Here is a 19,915-nt window from a genome sequence, read left to right as displayed (position 1 = left end):
GTGACCTTTAAGTTGTGGCCACCAGTGTGTAGTTATGGACTTTCGGGGCAGGTCTGAGCAGGACTCTTCTTCCTGTTGGGTAAGGAGGACTTCCTACAGACCAATGCACGTTATCCAGGGCAGGTGGGCAGCTACCTACCTTTCAGCATCTTCGCCCCCCCCCCCCCCCACTAAGGTTGTGGACCTTCCCGCTGACTAAGGCACATAGGGCAGGCCAGATGGACGGCCACCTAGAAGTATCTTCATGCCGTGACCTTGTAAAGGTAAAAGGGTTTGCATTCTCTGCTTTGAACCCCATTTCAATGGTAGATCCTTCCAGCCCCCCCCCCCCAAATACTTTCCTGAGCCTCCATCTTGATCCAGTGCTGTGGGTGAGAGCAGCAAGAGTCATTGGTTAGTCGAAACCTATGAGCAGAGAACGGGGGGCCAGGAAGAGCACCCCTCACCACAGCTCTCACCTCTGCGTCACCCCACTTTATCCACAGCTCTCACCTCTGCGTCACCCCACTTTATCCACAGCTCTCACCTCTGCATCACCCCACTTTATCCACAGCTCTCACCTCTGCGTCACCCCACTTTATCCACAGCTCTCACCTCTGCGTCACCCCACTTTATCCACAGCTCTCACCTCTGCGTCACCGCACTTTATCCACAGCTCTCACTTCTGCGTCACCCCACTTTACCCACAGCTCTCACCTCTGCGTCACCCCACTTTATCCACTGCTCTCACCTCTGCGTCACCCCACTTTATCCACAGCTCTCACCTCTGCACCACCCCACTTTATCCACATCTCTCACCTCTGCACCACCCCACTTTATCCACAGCTCTCACCTCTGCACCACCCCACTTTATCCACATCTCTCACCTCTGCGTCACCCCACTTTATCCACATCTCTCACCTCTGCACCACCCCACTTTATCCACAGCTCTCACCTCTGCACCACCCCACTTTATCCACATCTCTCACCTCTGCACCACCCCACTTTATCCACATCTCTCACCTCTGCACCACCCCACTTTATCCACAGCTCTCACCTCTGCACCACCCCACTTTATACACAGCTCTCACCTCTGCGTCACCCCACTTTACCCACAGCTCTCACCTCTGCGTCACCCCACTTTATCCACAGCTCTCACCTCTGCGTCACCCCACTTTATCCACAGCTCTCACCTCTGCGTCACCCCACTTTATCCACAGCTCTCACCTCTGCGTCACCCCACTTTATCCACAGCTCTCACCTCTGCGTCACCCCACTTTATTCACAGCTCTCACCTCTGCGTCACCCCACTTTATCCACAGCTCTCACCTCTGCGTCACCCCACTTTATCCACAGCTCTCACCTCTGCATCACCCCACTTTATGCACAGCTCTCACCTCTGCGTCACCCCACTTTATCCACAGCTCTCACCTCTGCACCCCACTTTATCCACAGCTCTCACCTCTGCATCACCCCACTTTTCTGGAGGGTCTGTCGAAACAGACCCACCCAAGTACTAGGTGGGGCTCCCCCGAAGGGCAACTCTTCCTCTCGCCCTAGGCGGCCCCTCCCTGCCAGCGATCTTCTGGGACAAAACTCAAGTCCCAGAAGATCGGTTGGCCAATAGGAGAGCGCAGCGAGACTCACGCAGTGATGCCGTAAGCCGGGATGCCCACAGTGCCCGCATCGATGGACCGTGGGGCAAGGTAATGCCCCTTACACACGGTCGGATTTTCCGACAAGAAAAGTCCGATGTGAGCTTTTGGTCGGAAATTCCGACCGTGTGTAGGCTCCATCGGACTTTTCCTGTCTGAATTTCCGCTAACAAAAATTGGAGAGCTGGTTCTCAAATTTTCAGACGGAAAGAAATCTGATCGGAAATTCCAATCGTCTGTAGCAATTCCGACGTGCAAAATTCCGACGCATGCTTGGAAACAATTTGACGCGTACTCGGAAGCATTGAATTTAATTTTCAGAGAAGTTTTGTGTGACCGTGTGTACGCAAGCCATGCTTGAGCGGAATTCCGTTGGAAAAACCATCCAAGGTTTTTCCAATGGAAAATCTGATCGTGTGTACGGGGCATAAGTGTCCGTTTATTAAAAGTCAGCAGCTATGCTTTTTGTAGCTGCTGACTTTTAATAAACTAAAAAACAGGTGGAACTCCGCTTTGAAGCCACATCTGAGCATAAAAAATAATGTATAATATATTATTACAGTAAAAAAGTGTGGAAGAAAAAAAAGCTCTGGGACTGAAGGGGATATAGGGAGAAAACAAATCCCAGGACTTAAGGAGTTAACTGAAATGTGATCTGGATCTGCGCAAAAAGAATGACCAAAGACCGCAGTGCCTATCGTCTCCACAAGGTGGCAATCTCGGTAATATATGCAGTGGAATGCATGCAAGAAGTCTCTATGACTCCCCCCAGACAGGAAGTGATGTCAGGTACAGACAGGAAGTGATGTCAGGTACAGACAGGAAGTGAGGTTAGCTATAAATAAGAAGTTCCAGGTCAGAAGTAGGTTGGAAGGAAGTAGAGAGGAGACGTTGCTGGGACAGATGAGGAGGTAATAAGATCTTATAGAAGTAATAACGAATATATAATTCTGATATCCACCTCTGTACACATACATTATACACACGTGTAGCGCCCCCTTGCTTTCAGCATGGGCACTACGCTAAAGTTAATGGGGAATGGGAGAGTTACTTTGCTCCCATTCGTAATCTGTTTAAATTTTGGGACTTCTGTCATTCCAGAAATGTCCACTGGGTCAGTCTGTGGTCCAGGGATGCAGTGCCGTCCCTGGCCAGCAGTTGGCGCCAGAGGGGTTCTGGCAGAGTAAGTTTCTCCAGCAGCCAATCAGAGGAGCGTTTTCCCTCGTGGGGCGTGCTGGAGAGGAGTATATCTGTGACAGGTGTCATGTGTTCTAAAATCTTCGTGGGGTCCCCGTTCCAGGTGCAGCATCCTCCTTCAGGGTGCGCGCATCCATGGACCCCGCGGGCGCGGCCTATCTGGCCAAAGCTGCAGACTGCATTGAACCTCATCCGGAGGTAAGAGGGGACCCCAGATTTTCACTGGGTTCCTGGACCTATTGAGAAGATCACAAGCCGGGATCGGGTGACCGGGCCGCTGACAGGTATGCTTGCTGTCATCCGGGGGACCTATATAGAAAGTCTACTGGGAGGATTCGCTCTCTTTATCCACCTAACTCCTTTATTGTAATTGGCCTGTGGCAGAGGCCCTAGAGCCAGGTCCGTGAGAGAGGCCTGTTCCTCCCAGAAATCTAAAGTGACACCTCGGCTGCCAGGCTTGTGGCAGGGGTCTGTCGGGGGGCACTTCACCCACTCCAAGCAGAGTGGCGACCAGTTACAAATTGGTACTATACAGAGCAGTACTGCTCCATTAATATCCAGGCCTGATACTGCAAGGTTCTCTCTCTCTCTTCCTTCATCAACCTTGTCCTTCCTATTGATGTTGGCCTGGAAATAAAGCATTGGAAAAACCTTTATTCACTGCCTGGACACTCGCTCACTCTACTCTACTCTCACAGTTACACCCCTAGACAACGCCAGGGTAACTTAATAGGCCGATCCCAAATTCAACCAGCGGCTCCTTCGGGGGTGAGCGCTACACACGTATATCGATAAATATTACTTAATAAATATAATAATCAGATCCAATATTGGGGCCCACCAATAAAGATCCTACACAATACGTCTGGGTTTATTGTTGTTATAAGGATCTACCAGCCATGTTGTGTTAGGAACATGAAAATGATCTATAGAAGACTCGTCTGAATCTGCCCTACGACGGCTGTGACGGTTCATGGAAGAAACCACCACGTGACATGACTACGTATGACTGATCTCGTCATGTATCACAAAGGACACGTCAACCATCCAGCACACTTACCGTTCATGTGGTCAGCCTTTGAGATTGTACAAGTCTCCGGGGTCCTGGGCTTTGCTGGGTGGGATGGGGGTAGAGGATGCTAAGTTTGTGTGGAGATTGGTTGATGTTGGTACCGGTTGCTGTAACTGCCCAGGATGATTGGAAGTGGCTGGGACTGTTGGAGGCCATGGTTTGGGGTGGATTAGGGAAGGTCTAGGTCCCTGTTGATCCAGGTGGTGGATTTCCATGGAGCCAATAGGTGAGCAGGTGACACTGTCATTTCTCCATCCTTAGTCACACGCATGATCAGAACGCATAAGAACACTGTCTCAGTAAGGGGAAAAAAATTGCTTTCTTTTGGAGAGCACTGATTCCTGGAGATAATAAAATTGATATAACATTTTTAGTTTATGACCATCTATGAAGAGGAGAATCCAGTACAGATCACATGACCACCTCAATGAGGATGGAGGAGAACCAAAGTCACAGCATGGAGAAGATACTAAACTTCACCCTGGAGATCATCTACCTGCTGACCGGAGAGGTGAGGAGGATTCTGGGAGGTCACATGACATCACTCTTATCTCTATTAATAATACAGACCTGACCGGAGAGGTGAGGAGGATTCTGGGAGGTCAGATGACATCACTCTTATCTCTATTAATAATACACAGACCTGACTGGAGAGGTGAGGAGGATTCTGGGAGGTCACATGACATCACTCTTATCTCTATTAATAATACACAGACCTGACCGGAGAGGTGAGGAGGATTCTGGGAGGTCACATGACATCACTCTTATCTCTATTAATAATACACAGACCTGACCGGAGAGGTGAGGAGGATTCTGGGAGGTCACATGACATCACTCTTATCTCTATTAATAATACACAGACCTGACCGGAGAGGTGAGGAGGATTCTGGGAGGTCACATGACATCACTCTTATCTCTATTAATAATACAGACCTGACCGGAGAGGTGAGGAGGATTCTGGGAGGTCACATGACATCACTCTTATCTCTATTAATAATACAGACCTGACCAGAGAGGTGAGGAGGATTCTGGGAGGTTACATGACATCACTCTTATCTCTATTAATAATACAGACCTGACCGGAGAGGTGAGGAGGATTCTGGGAGGTCACATGACATCACTCTTATCTCTATTAATAATACAGACCTGACTGGAGAGGTGAGGAGGATTCTGGGAGGTCACATGACATCACTCTTATCTCTATTAATAATACAGACCTGACCGGAGAGGTGAGGAGGATTCTGGGAGGTTACATGACATCACTCTTATCTCTATTAATAATACAGACCTGACCGGAGAGGTGAGGAGGATTCTGGGAGGTCACATGACATCACTCTTATCTCTATTAATACACAGACCTGACCGGAGAGGTGAGGAGGATTCTGGGAGGTCACATGACATCACTCTTATCTCTATTAATAATACAGACCTGACTGGAGAGGTGAGGAGGATTCTGGGAGGTCACATGACATCACTCTTATCTCTATTAATAATACAGACCTGACCGGAGAGGTGAGGAGGATTCTGGGATTCTAACATGATATTCCTATTGGTTCTCCAATACAGAGATTTCCTCTTGTGAAGTCAGGAGATCACATGACCATCACAGTGCCTCCATGTGACTCCCTAAAACCTGAGAGACACAACATGGAGAAGATTCTAGAAGTCACCAAGAAGATGATGGAGCTGCTGACAGGAGAGGTGAGGAGGATTCTGGGACATTATCCAGTAACAGACAAGGGGTGTGTCTGGATGGTGACTGTATCTTTGTATCAGGTGATGTCACTGTCTATTTCCCTATGTAGGAGTATTTAGAAGGACACAAGGATCTCTACAAGGACGTCATGATGGACAATCAGCCGCCCCTCACATCACCGGGTAAGAGGAGACTTTATTGTAAAGGAGAGAGCAGTACGGAGGCTCCACCTAGATCCCCCATCATCTGATAAACACATAGAAACAATGTATTCAGTCAGTGTGTGTGTTTCCTACAGATGGATCCAGTAATGGGAACCCACCAGAGAGATGTCCCCGTCCTCTGTATTCCCGGGATTCCACACAGGAAGGTCACACCATCCCCCACCATCATCAGGTAGATGAGGAAGATTCATTAGTAGTGGTGATTTATGCACAATCATGTTTGTTACAATAAATGTTTTATTTTATATTCAGAGTGGAAACCTTGAGGATTATAATATTGTAGTTAAAGAAGAGTATAAAGAGGAGGATGAGGAGTTTTCAGAAGGACACAAAGATCTCTACAAGAACGACATGATGGACAATCAGCCGCCCCTCACATCACCGGGTAAGAGGAGACTTTATTGTAAAGGAGAGAGCAGTACGGAGGCTCCACCTAGATCCCCCACCCAACAAATGAGGAGGAGATACTGTACACCATATGAAAGGTCCTCCTCCATTCCTCCAATATAACGTCATGTTCCCAACAAATGAGGAGGAGATACTGTACACCATATGAAAGGTCCTCCTCCATTGCCCCAATATAACGTCATGTTCCCAACAAATGAGGAGGAGATACTGTACACCATATGAAAGGTCCTCCTCCATTCCCCCAATATAACGTCATGTTCCCAACAAATGAGGAGGAGATACTGTACACCATATGAAAGGTCCTCCTCCATTCCTCCAATATAACGTCATGTTCCCAACAAATGAGGGGGAGATACTGTACACCATATGAAAGGTCCTCCTCCATTCCTCCAATATAACGTCATGTTCCCAACAAATGAGGAGGAGATACTGTACACCATATGAAAGGTCCTCCTCCATTCCTCCAATATAACGTCATGTTCCCAACAAATGAGGAGGAGATACTGTACACCATATGAAAGGTCCTCCTCCATTCCTCAATATAAAGTCATGTTCCCAACAAATGAGGAGGAGATACTGTACACCATATGAAAGGTCCTCCTCCATTCCCCCAATATAATGTCATGTTCCCAACAAATGAGGAGGAGATACTGTACACCATATGAAAGGTCCTCCTCCATTCCCCCAATATAACGTCATGTTCCCAACAAATGAGGAGGAGATACTGTACACCATATGAAAGGTCCTCCTCCATTCCTCCAATATAACGTCATGTTCCCAACAAATGAGGGGGAGATACTGTACACCATATGAAAGGTCCTCCTCCATTCCTCCAATATAACGTCATGTTCCCAACAAATGAGGAGGAGATACTGTACACCATATGAAAGGTCCTCCTCCATTCCTCCAATATAACGTCATGTTCCCAACAAATGAGGAGGAGATACTGTACACCATATGAAAGGTCCTCCTCCATTCCTCAATATAAAGTCATGTTCCCAACAAATGAGGAGGAGATACTGTACATCATATGAAAGGTCCTCCTCCATTCCTCAATATAAAGTCATGTTCCCAACAAATGAGGAGGAGATACTGTACACCATATGAAAGGTCCTCCTCCATTCCCCCAATATAATGTCATGTTCCCAACAAATGAGGAGGAGATACTGTACACCATATGAAAGGTCCTCCTCCATTCCCCCAATATAATGTCATGTTCCCAACAAATGAGGAGGAGATACTGTACACCATATGAAAGGTCCTCCTCCATTCCTCAATATAAAGTCATGTTCCCAACAAATGAGGAGGAGATACTGTACACCATATGAAAGGTCCTCCTCCATTCCTCCAATATAACGTCATGTTCCCAACAAATGAGATACTGTACACCATATGAAAGGTCCTCCTCCATTCCTCCAATATAACGTCATGTCCCCAACAAATGAGGGGGAGATACTGTACACCATATGAAAGGTCCATCCCCATTCCTCCAATATAACGTCATGTTCCCAACAAATGAGGAGGAGATACTGTACACCATATGAAAGGTCCTCCTCCATTCCTCCAATATAACGTCATGTTCCCAACAAATGAGGAGGAGATACTGTACATCATATGAAAGGTCCATCTCCATTCCTCCAATATAACGTCATGTTCCCAACAAATGAGGGGGAGATACTGTACACCATATGAAAGGTCCATCTCCATTCCTCCAATATAACGTCATGTTCCCAACAAATGAGGAGGAGATACTGTACACCATATGAAAGGTCCTCCTCCATTCCCCCAATATAACGTCATGTTCCCAACAAATGCGTTCAGTAAGAAATAAAATTGAGGAGACTTAGAGGATGACATAAGAACATCGTCGATGTATCTACTCCACAGCTAAATGTTCCTTTATAAAAGGTCCTCCTCCATCCCTCCAATATACAAATGAGGAGGAGATTGATGAACGATGATGATCCTTTGATGATGATACAATGTTTGTCTCTCACAGATGGATGTGATGTTGGGAATTCCTCGGAGGGGCTCCGTGTTTCTTCTACAGATCATGTCGGAGAAGATGATGGAGTCACAATAGATTCTCAGGGAGTGAAGTCTTATTTGTGCTCGGAGTGCGGACAAAGTTTTAAACGGAAAGATCATCTGAGAAGACACGTGAGACGTCACGCCGGTGAGACTTTTCCCTGTGAGGAGTGTGGGAAATGTTTTTTGCGGAAAGATCGGCTCACATCACACCTGAGAATCCACACCGGAGAAAAGTTGCCGACTTGTACAGAGTGCGGGAAATGCTTTTTGCGGAAAGAGAGCCTCATCATACACCTGAGAATCCACACGGGCGAGAAGCCGTTTTCCTGTCCAGAGTGCGGGAAACGCTTCAATCAGAAAAGCAATCTTTGGAGCCATCAGAAAATTCACTTAGATACGAGTTCCTTGTCATCTTTGGAGTGTGGAAAACCTTTTATTAATACATCTGAACAAACAATACATCAGAGAGCCCACACCAGAAATCTGTTTTCATGCTCAGAGTGTGGGAAACTGTTTATAAGTAAATCCCATCTTTCTGTACACCAGAGGAGTCACACCGGTGAGAGGCCGTTCTCATGTTCCCAATGTCAGAAATCCTTCATCATAAAGTCAGAACTCATCATACACCAGAGAAGTCACACCGGTGAGATGCCATTTTCATGCCCAGAGTGCGGGAAAGGTTTCATACGACACGGGAACTTAATTGAACACGTGAAAGTGCACACTGGGGAGAAGCCGTTCTCCTGTCCCGAGTGTGGGAAATCCTTCATTCGGAAAAATGATCTTGTTATACACCTAAACAGTCACACGGGCCAACACCGGTTTTCATGCCCAGAGTGCGGGAAAGGTTTCTCTCATAAAGGAAAACTTCATAGACACCAGAGAACTCACACGGGTGAGCGACCTTTCGCCTGTCCAGAGTGCGGAAAAACGTACCTAGAAAATTCACATCTTCTTCAACACCTGAGAAGCCACACAGGAGAATACCCTTTTCCGTGCTCAGAGTGCGGGAAATGTTTCCCAAGGAAATCTCGTCTTGTTAAACACCGGTGCAGGCCCAATGGGGGCGTCCTATTTCATGTACAACCCTAGACTGATGAAGGACGCCTCCGGAAAAGTCACACGGGTCAGCGCCCCCGTTTCGGGGGCCAAGAGCTCCTCCTTCATCAGGCCTTAAAAATTATATTTTTGTAGAGAAATGCTCCGAAGTCGAATCTTTATTAACCAATTTTTAATTTTTTTTCTGGAAAATGAAAACCTGAAAACAATTCTATAATTTCTGAGATAAGAGACCCCGGGGAATAAAAAGCTGACAATATTCGCACAACTGTTTATCACATCTATAGGAGAAATACAGTAAAAAAGTTACATTGTATTTTATCTGATGGTCTTCTGCGCTTCACTACCGATGTTCTTTGTTATTTGTATCTTTTATATCGAGAAACATATTTGTGAAATAAAATAAAAAATTTTGGGGAAAAATATACGGGTTGTGTCAAGTAAATTCCCCCAGTACAAATCTTTCCCCCCAGTACAGATCTCTCCCCCAGTACAGAGCTCTCCCCCAGTACAGACCCCCCCTATCCAGTACACATCTTTCCCCCCAGTACAGATCCCCCCCCCTCCAGTACAGAGCTCTCCCCCCAGTACAGAGCTCTCCCTCCAGTACAGACCCCCCTATTCAGTACAGATCTCCCCCCCCCAGTACAGACACCAGTACAGACACCCTATCCAGTACAGATCTCCCCCCCCAGTACAGACCCCCCTATCCAGTACAGATCTTTCCCCCCAGTACAGACCCCCCTATCCAGTACACATCTTTCCCCCTAGTATAGACCCCCTATCCAGTACAGATCTCCCCCCCCCCAGTACAGACACCCTATCCAGTACAGATCCCCCCCCCCCCAGTACAGACCCCCTATCCAGTACAGATCTCTCCCCCCAGTACAGACCCCCTATCCAGTACAGACCTCTCCCTCCAGTACAGACCCCCCTATCCAGTACAGATCTTTCCCCCAGTACAAACTCCCTATCCAGTACAGATCTTTCCCCCCATTACAGACCCCCTATCCAGTACAGATCTCTCCCTCCAGTACAGACCCCCTATCCAGTACAGATCTCTCCCTCCAGTACAGACCCCCTATCCAATACAGATCTCACCCCCCCCCCCCCCGAGTACAGGGATCTCCCTCCAGTACAGACCCCTTGCCTAGTACAGACCCCCTAGCAAGTACAGATCTTTCCCCCCCAAGTACAGAGCACTCCCTCCAGTACAGACCCCCATCCAGTACAGATCCTTCTCCTAAGTACAGCACTCTCCCTCCAGTACAGACCCCCTGTCCAGTAGAGAGCTCCCCCCCCAGGACAGAGCTCTCCCTCCAGTACAGACCCCCTATCCAGTACAGATCTTTCCCCCCAGTACAGCACTCTCCCTCCAGTACAGACCCCCAATCCAGTAGAGGGTCCCCCCCTCCGAGGACAGAGCTCTCCCTCTAGTACAGACTCCCTATCCAGTACAGATCTCCCCCCCCCCTCAGTACAGACCCCCTATCCAATACAGATCTCACCCCCCCCCCCTGAGTACAGAGATCTCCCTCCAGTACAGACCCCTTGCCTAGTACAGACCCCCTAGCAAGTACAGATCTTTCCCCCCCAAGTACAGAGCACTCCCTCCAGTACAGACCCCCATCCAGTACAGATCCGTCTCCTAAGTACAGCACTCTCCCTCCAGTACAGACCCCCTGTCCAGTAGAGAGCTCCCCCCCAGGACAGAGCTCTCCCTCCAGTACAGACCCCCTATCCAGTACAGATCTTTCCCCCCAGTACAGCACTCTCCCTCCAGTACAGACCCCCAATCCAGTACAGACCTTTCCCCCCCCCAGAGTACAGAGGTCTTCCTCCAGTACAGACCCCCTATCCAGTACAGACCTTCCCCCCCCCCCCCCAGAGTACAGAGGTCTTCCTCCAGTACACCTCCAGTACTCACCCCCTATACAGTACAGAGCTTTCCCCCGAGTGCAGAGCTCTCCCTCCAGTACAGACCCCCTATCCAGTACAGATCTTTCCCCCCCAGAGTACAGAGGTCTTCCTCCAGTACTCACCCCCTATACAGTACAGAGCTTTCCCCCGAGTGCAGAGCTCTCCCTCCAGTACAGACCCCCTATCCAGTACAGATCTTTCCCCCCCAGAGTACAGAGGTCTTCCTCCAGTACTCACCCCCTATACAGTACAGAGCTTTCCCCCGAGTGCAGAGCTCTCCCTCCAGGACAGACCTCCCCCAGGTACAGATCTCCCCAAAACAAATCTTTCCCAAGTAAATCTCTCCCGCAAGTACAGATCTCTCCATCCAATGCAGATCTCCATCTAAATAAAGAACCCACTGCAAGTACAGATCTTTCACCCAGTACAGATCCCCCCCCCCCCCCCCGAGAACAGAGCTCTCCCCCCAGTACAGATCTCCCCATACAAATCTCTCCCTGCCCCCAGTACACATCTCTCCCCAGTATAGATATCCCAATACAAATCTCTCCCCGCCCCAATACACCTCCCCCCAGTAAATTTCTCCCCCAAGTACAGATCTCTCCCTCCAATACAGATCTATCTCTAAGTAAGTTACCCACCGCAAGTACAGATTACTCCCCCAGTACAAATCTCTTCCCCGTCCCAGTACAGATCTCTCCCCAAGTCTTCTGGGGGTTCCAATACACATCAATCGATGTGGGCTTCGGTGTTAAAGCGGGAGTTCAACCAATTCCTTTTTTTTTTTTTCTTTTTTCCTTAGCTTCCTGCTCGTTCGGTCTAGGGGAATCGGCTATTTGTATAAAAATATGATCCGTACTTACCCGTTTTCGAGATGCATCTTCTTCCGTCGCTTCCGGGTATGGGTCTTCGGGAGCGGGCGTTACTTCTTGATTGACAGTCTTCCGAGAGGCTTCCGACGGTCGCATCCATCGCGTCACTCGTAGCCGAAAGAAGCCGAACGTCGGTGCGGCTCTATATTGCGCCTGCGCACCGACGTTCGGCTTCTTTCGGAAAATCGTGACGCGATGGATGCGACCGTCGGAAGCCTCTCGGAAGACTGTCAATCAAGAAGGAACGCCCATTCCCGCAGCCCATACCCGGAAGTGGCGGAAGAAGATGCATCTCGAAAACGGGTAAGTACGGATCATATTTTAATACAAATAGCCGATTCCCCTAGACAAAACGAGCAGGAATCTAAGGGGAAAATGTGTAAGGTATGGGTGAACCTCCGCTTTAAGGCAGGACTCCGATGTTAGGAAGGGAACTCTAATGTTTGAGTTGGGGGGCTTGAAGTGAAGAGGGGACACTTATAGGGGAATAGTATGATGTGAAGAGGGAACTGAGGATTTTGATGTTAAGAGAGACCAAGGACTCTGTTGTGAAGTGGGGACTGCTCGGCCATTCCCAGGAAGCTTTGCACTTTATCAATGAATGAAAGGCCTCCTCTGATTGTCTGAGGTGGAGAGGTGGGAGGATAACATCACAATCTCCACCGTAGCCAGTCAGAGGAAGCAAGGCTTATTATGAGTGGCTGGACTCAAATCCAACTCCCAGAAAATAGAGCTGTAAGCTGTAACTAGATCACACTCCTTACCATTTGTACAGTATTGACAGCAGACACACGTATTAATAAAGGAAATCATTTGTCTGGACAATGGCCGTAAGTGATCGTAAAGCTGGACGTTTCTCGAGGCTGCTGTTCCTCTGAGCTCCACCAGGTGGTGATCTGACTTCTACCCAGACAGGAAGTCTCTATGGAAGACAGGAAGTGATGTCAGGTTATAAATAAGAAGTTTCGGGTGAGAGGTGAGTCGGGAGGAAGTAGCGAGGAGTCATTACGGAAAGTGGCAGTAGAGGAGGTAATAAGATCTTATTTTCTATTTACACCCAGTAACCCCGTCATGTCCGCCCTCTTCCTCCATAGTCACTGTGACGTCTTTTATCTCCAGCAGATGATAATACACACATATAACATAATAATATATAACAATAGGGGGCGTTGTCTAAACCTGGAGTGTTTTTTCCTCTACACACCCAGAACTGTGGAAAGGGGGACCGTGACTGACCACGGTGATTGGATTGGGGGGGGGTGGGGTGGGGGATGGAAGTTACGACAATAGATGAAGGTTATTATTAAGTTACCAGATCGTGCTCATGGACCCCTCAGTACATTTGCCCCCCTGACATGTTTCCCGAGCTTCACTATCCCACCTGTGGACTTGGGATTGGCACAGGGAGTGTCCCTGACTAGAGTGGAAGGAGATTGGTGACCGTCCGTTTGCTGATCTCCTATAGCCAGTAAGAACCTGGGAATGCAGATGAGATGTGGAAGACGGGTGCAGAGCTCGATTAAAAGGAGACATTCCTGGAGGGACGTTATTTATTACAGTAAGAAATTTCTCATTATGTCATCTGTCTACAGAAGGAGGAGGATGGAGGAGGACCGAAGTCACATGACTGAGAAGATACTAAACTTCACCATGGAGATCATCTACCTGCTTACCGGAGAGGTGAGGAGGATTCTGGGAGGTCACATGACATCACTCTTATCTCTATTAATAATACACAAACCTGACCGGAGAGGTGAGGAGGATTCTGGGAGGTCACATGACATCACTCTTATCTCTATTAATAATACACAGACCTGACCGGAGAGGTGAGGAGGATTCTGGGAGGTCACATGACATCACTCTTATCTCTATTAATAATACACAGACCTGACCTGAGAGGTGAGGAGGATTCTGGGATTCTAACATGATCTTTCTATTGGTTCCTCAATACAGAGATTTCCTCTTGTGAAATCAGGTGATCACATGACCATCACAGTGCCTCCATGTGACTCCCTAAAACCTGAGAGACACAACATGGAGAAGATTCTAGAAGTCACCAAGAAGATGATGGAGCTGCTGACAGGAGAGGTGAGGAGGATTCTGGGAATTCTAGGCCAAGGGATGTTTCTCGATGGTGATTGTATCATTGTGTGTGTCTAGTTGATAGGACGTGTCACTTTCTATTTCTCTCTGTAGAAGTATTTAGAAGGACACAAGGATCTCTACAAGGACGTCATGATGGACAATCAGCCGCCCCTCACATCACCGGGTAAGAGGAGACTTTATTGTAAAGGAGAGAACAGTACGGAGGCTCCACCTAGATCCCCCATCATCTGATAAACACATAGAAACAATGTATTCAGTCAGTGTGTGTGTTTCCTACAGATGGATCCAGTAATGGGAACCCACCAGAGAGATGTCCCCGTCCTCTGTATTCCCGGGATTCCACACAGGAAGGTCACACCATCCCCCACCATCATCAGGTAGATGAGGAACAATCACTGATAGTATCATTAGGATCTGTACATTATCTGCATTGTTACCATTGATGTCATTTTTATTCTATATTCAGAGTGGAAACCTGAGAGATCCTAAAGTTGAGGTTAAAGAAGAGATAAATGATAAGGATGATGTAATGGAGGAGTCAGAGTTTCTAAAAGAACTTGAAGATCTGTATCAGGACACCATGGTGGAGTCATCCAACTACAGAAACCCACCAGAGAGATGTCCCTGTCCTCTGTATTCCTGGGATTCCACACAGGAAGGTCACACCATCCCTCACCATCATCAGGTAGATGAGGAAGATTCATAAGTGGTGATTTATGCACAATCATGTTTGTTACTGAATGTTTTATTTTATATTCAGAGTGGAAACTTCGGGGATTTTAATATTGTAGTTAAAGAAGAGTATAAAGAGCAGGATGAGGAGTATGGAGTGATGGAGGAGTTTTCAGAAGGACACAAGGATCTCTACAAAGACGTCATGATGGACAATCAGCCGCCCCTCACATCACCGGGTAAGAGGAGACTTTATTGTAAAGGAGAGAGCAATATGAAGGGTTTAACTAGATCTCTCGTCCAACAAATGAGGAGGAGATACTGTACACCATATGAAAGGTCCTCCTCCATTCCTCCAATATAACGTCATGTTCCCTACAAATGAGGAGGAGATACTGTACACCATATGAAAGGTCCTCCTCCATTCCTCCAATATAATGTCATGTTCCCAACAAATGAGGAGGAGATACTGTACACCATATGAAAGGTCCTCCTCCATTCCCCCAATATAACGTCATGTTCCCAACAAATGAGGAGGAGATACTGTACACCATATGAAAGGTCCTCCTCCATTCCCCCAATATAACGTCATGTTCCCAACAAATGAGGGGGAGATACTGTACACCATATGAAAGGTCCATCTCCATTCCTCCAATATAATGTCATGTTCCCAACAAAGGAGGAGATACTGTACACCATATGAAAGGTCCTCCTCCATTCCCCCAATATAACGTCATGTTCCCAACAAATGAGGAGGAGATACTGTACACCATATGAAAGGTCCTCCTCCATTCCCCCAATATAACGTCATGTTCCCAACAAATGAGGAGGAGATACTGTACACCATATGAAAGGTCCTCCTCCATTCCTCAATATAACGTCATGTTCCCAACAAATGAGGAGGAGATACTGTACACCATATGAAAAGTCCTCCTCCATTACCCCAATATAACGTCATGTTCCCAACAAATGAGGAGGAGATACTGTACACCATATGAAAGGTCCTCCTCCATTCCCCCAATATAACGTCATGTTCCCAACAAATGAGGAGGAGATACTGTACACCATATGAAAGGTCCTCCCCCATTCCCCCAATATAACGTCATGTTCCCAACAAATGAGGGGGAGATACTGTACACCATATGAAAGGTCCTCCTCCATTCCTTCAATATAACGTCATGTTCCCTACAAATGAGGAGGAGATACTGTACACCATATGAAAGGTCCATCTCCATTCCCCCAATATAACGTCATGTTCCCAACAAATGAGGAGGAGATACTGTACACCATATGAAAGGTCCTCCTCCATTCCCCCAATATAACGTCATGTTCCCTACAAATGAGGAGGAGATACTGTACACCATATGAAAGGTCCTCCTCCATTCCCCCAATATAACGTCATGTTCCCAACAAATGAGGAGGAGATACTGTACACCATATGAAAGGTCCTCCTCCATTCCTCCAATATAACGTCATGTTCCCTACAAATGAGGAGGAGATACTGTACACCATATGAAAGGTCCATCCCCATTCCTCAATATAACGTCATGTTCCCAACAAATGAGGAGGAGATACTGTACACCATATGAAAGGTCCTCCTCCATTCCCCCAATATAACGTCATGTTCCCAACAAATGAGGGGGAGATACTGTACACCATATGAAAGGTCCATCTCCATTCCTCCAATATAATGTCATGTTCCCAACAAATGAGGAGGAGATACTGTACACCATATGAAAGGTCCTCCTCCATTCCCCCAATATAATGTCATGTTCCCAACAAATGAGGAGGAGATACTGTACACCATATGAAAGGTCCTCCTCCATTCCTCCAATATAACGTCATGTTCCCAACGAATGAGGAGGAGATACTGTACACCATATGAAAGGTCCTCCTCCATTCCTCCAATATAACGTCATGTTCCCAACAAATGAGGAGGAGATACTGTACACCATATGAAAGGTCCTTCTCCATTCCCCCAATATAACGTCATGTTCCCAACAAATGAGGAGGAGATACTGTACACCATATGAAAGGTCCTCCTCCATTCCCCCAATATAACGTCATGTTCCCAACAAATGAGGAGGAGATACTGTACACCATATGAAAGGTCCTCCTCCATTCCTCCAATATAACGTCATGTTCCCTACAAATGAGGAGGAGATACTGTACACCATATGAAAGGTCCTCCTCCATTCCTCCAATATAATGTCATGTTCCCAACAAATGAGGAGGAGATACTGTACACCATATGAAAGGTCCTCCTCCATTCCTCCAATATAACGTCATGTTCCCAACAAATGAGGAGGAGATACTGTACACCATATGAAAGGTCCTCCTCCATTCCTCCAATATAACGTCATGTTCCCAACAAATGAGGAGGAGATACTGTACACCATATGAAAGGTCCTCCTCCATTCCCCCAATATAACGTCATGTTCCCAACAAATGAGGAGGAGATACTGTACACCATATGAAAGGTCCTCCTCCATTCCTCCAATATAATGTCATGTTCCCAACAAATGAGGAGGAGATACTGTACACCATATGAAAGGTCCTCCTCCATTCCTCCAATATAACGTCATGTTCCCAACAAATGAGGAGGAGATACTGTACACCATATGAAAGGTCCTCCTCCATTCCCCCAATATAACGTCATGTTCCCAACAAATGAGGAGGAGATACTGTACACCATATGAAAGGTCCTCCTCTATTCCCCCAATATAACGTCATGTTCCCAACAAATGAGGGGGAGATACTGTACACCATATGAAAGGTCCTCCTCCATTCCTCCAATATAACGTCATGTTCCCAACAAATGAGGAGGAGATACTGTACACCATATGAAAGGTCCTCCTCCATTCCCCCAATATAATGTCATGTTCCCAACAAATGAGGAGGAGATACTGTACACCATATGAAAGGTCCTCCTCCATTCCTCCAATATAACGTCATGTTCCCAACAAATGAGGAGGAGATACTGTACACCATATGAAAGGTCCTCCTCCATTCCTCCAATATAACGTCATGTTCCCAACGAATGAGGAGGAGATACTGTACACCATATGAAAGGTCCTCCTCCATTCCTCCAATATAACGTCATGTTCCCAACAAATGAGGAGGAGATACTGTACACCATATGAAAGGTCCTCCTCCATTCCCCCAATATAACGTCATGTTCCCAACAAATGAGGAGGAGATACTGTACACCATATGAAAGGTCCTCCTCCATTCCCCCAATATAACGTCATGTTCCCAACAAATGAGGGGGAGATACTGTACACCATATGAAAGGTCCTCCTCCATTCCTCCAATATAACGTCATGTTCCCAACAAATGAGGAGGAGATACTGTACACCATATGAAAGGTCCTCCTCCATTCCTCCAATATAACGTCATGTTCCCAACAAATGAGGAGGAGATACTGTACATCATATGAAAGGTCCTCCATTCCTCCAATATAACGTCATGTTCCCAACAAATGAGGAGATACTGTACACCATATGAAAGGTCCTCCTCCATTCCTCCAATATAACGTCATGTTCCCAACAAATGAGGAGGAGATATTGTACACCATATGAAAGGTCCATCTCCAATATAACGTCATGTTCCCAACAAATGAGGGGGAGATACTGTACACCATATGAAAGGTCCTCCTCCATTCCTCCAATATAACGTCATGTTCCCAACAAATGCGTTCAGTAAGGAATAAAATTGAGGAGACATAGAGGATGACATAAGAACATCGTCGATGTATCTACTAAATGTTCCTTTATAAAAGGTCCTCCTCCATCCCTCTGATATATAAATGAGGAGGAGATTGATGAACGATGATGATTCTTTGGTGATGATACAATGTTTCTCTCTCACAGATGGATGTGATGTTGGGAATTCCTCGGAGGGGCTCCGTGTTTCTTCTACAGATCATGTCAGAGAAGATGATGGAGTCACAACAGATTCTCAGGGAGTGAAGTCTTATTTGTGCTCGGAGTGCGGTCAAAGTTTTAAACGGAAAGATCATCTGCGAAGACACATGAGAATTCACACCGGTGAGAACTTTCCCTGTGAAGTGTGCGGGAAATGTTTTATGCGGAAAGATCGGCTCACATCACACCTGAGAATCCACACTGGAGAAACGTTGCCGACTTGTACAGAGTGCGGGAAATGCTTTTTGCGGAAAGAAAGCCTCATCACACACCTGAGAATCCACACGGGCGAGAAGCCATTTTCCTGTCTGGATTGCGGGAAACGATTCAATCAGAAAAGCAATCTTTGGAGCCATCAAAAACTTCACTTAGATACGAGTTCCTTGTCATCTTTGGAGTGCGGAAAACCTTTTATTAATACAGCTGAACATGCCACAAATCAAACAGCCCACACCAAAAATCTGTTTTCATGCTCGGCTTGTGGGAAACTGTTTATAAGTAAATCCCATCTTATTGTACACCAGAGGAGTCACACCAATTAGAGGCCGTTCTCATGTTCCCAATGCAAAAATCCTTCATCATAAAGTCAGAACTCACCATGGTGAGATGCCATTTTCATGCCCAGAGTGCGGGAAAGGTTTCATACAACACGGGAACTTAATTGAACACCTGAAAGGGCACACTGGGGAGTAGCCGTTCATGCACATCCCAGCCTGATGAAGGGCGCTTTCGAAGACACTAGAAAAGTTACACGGGTCAGCGCTTACTTTCCTGACCAAGGAGTCCAAAAGACTTTAATGGTTTCTTACCAACATGAAATTAGACAACCAACGCGTTTCGGGGCCCTCCTCCTTAATCACGGCTTAAAGACTGAAAAAAATGTATATTTTTGTAGGGAAATGCTTTGTATTCAAATCTATATTAACCAATTTGTTACATTTTTTGCTGGAAAATTAAAACCTGAAAACAATTAGATTTTTTCTGAGAGAAGAGACCCCGGGGAATAAAAAGCTGACAATATTCGCACAACTGTTTATCACATCTATAGGAGAAATACACGAAAATGCCCGCCGGTATATTGTATCTTATTTTATCTGA

At 46.7% G+C, this 19,915-nt stretch overlaps 2 protein-coding genes and 1 long non-coding RNA gene across 3 annotated transcripts; all 3 read left to right on the top strand.

The window, feature by feature from the left end:
* Positions 1–2,290: 2,290 nt before the first annotated feature.
* LOC120909768 lies at positions 2,291–5,508 on the top strand. Its single transcript, XR_005741374.1, has 3 exons — positions 2,291–2,545; positions 4,278–4,414; positions 5,470–5,508. It is a non-coding gene; the product is annotated as an uncharacterized LOC120909768 (long non-coding RNA).
* A 242-nt stretch (positions 5,509–5,750) lies between these two features.
* On the top strand, positions 5,751–19,843 carry LOC120909767 (gastrula zinc finger protein XlCGF57.1-like). The gene is made up of 3 exons (XM_040321495.1): positions 5,751–5,781; positions 8,231–9,398; positions 19,583–19,843. Exons 1-2 carry the CDS (start codon positions 5,751–5,753, stop codon positions 9,352–9,354), a joined length of 1,155 nt encoding a protein of 384 aa, XP_040177429.1. The 3' UTR covers positions 9,355–9,398; positions 19,583–19,843.
* Positions 14,160–19,843, top strand: LOC120909766 (gastrula zinc finger protein XlCGF32.1-like). The gene is made up of 3 exons (XM_040321494.1): positions 14,160–14,201; positions 14,274–14,382; positions 18,764–19,843. Exons 2-3 carry the CDS (start codon positions 14,349–14,351, stop codon positions 19,357–19,359), a joined length of 630 nt encoding a protein of 209 aa, XP_040177428.1. The 5' UTR covers positions 14,160–14,201; positions 14,274–14,348; the 3' UTR covers positions 19,360–19,843.
* Positions 19,844–19,915: the final 72 nt, after the last annotated feature.

This window comes from Rana temporaria, chromosome 8, assembly GCF_905171775.1.
Source record: "Rana temporaria chromosome 8, aRanTem1.1, whole genome shotgun sequence".
In the NCBI taxonomy this organism is placed as follows: domain Eukaryota; kingdom Metazoa; phylum Chordata; class Amphibia; order Anura; family Ranidae; genus Rana; species Rana temporaria.
This window is presented reverse-complemented; position numbering and strand designations above follow the sequence as displayed.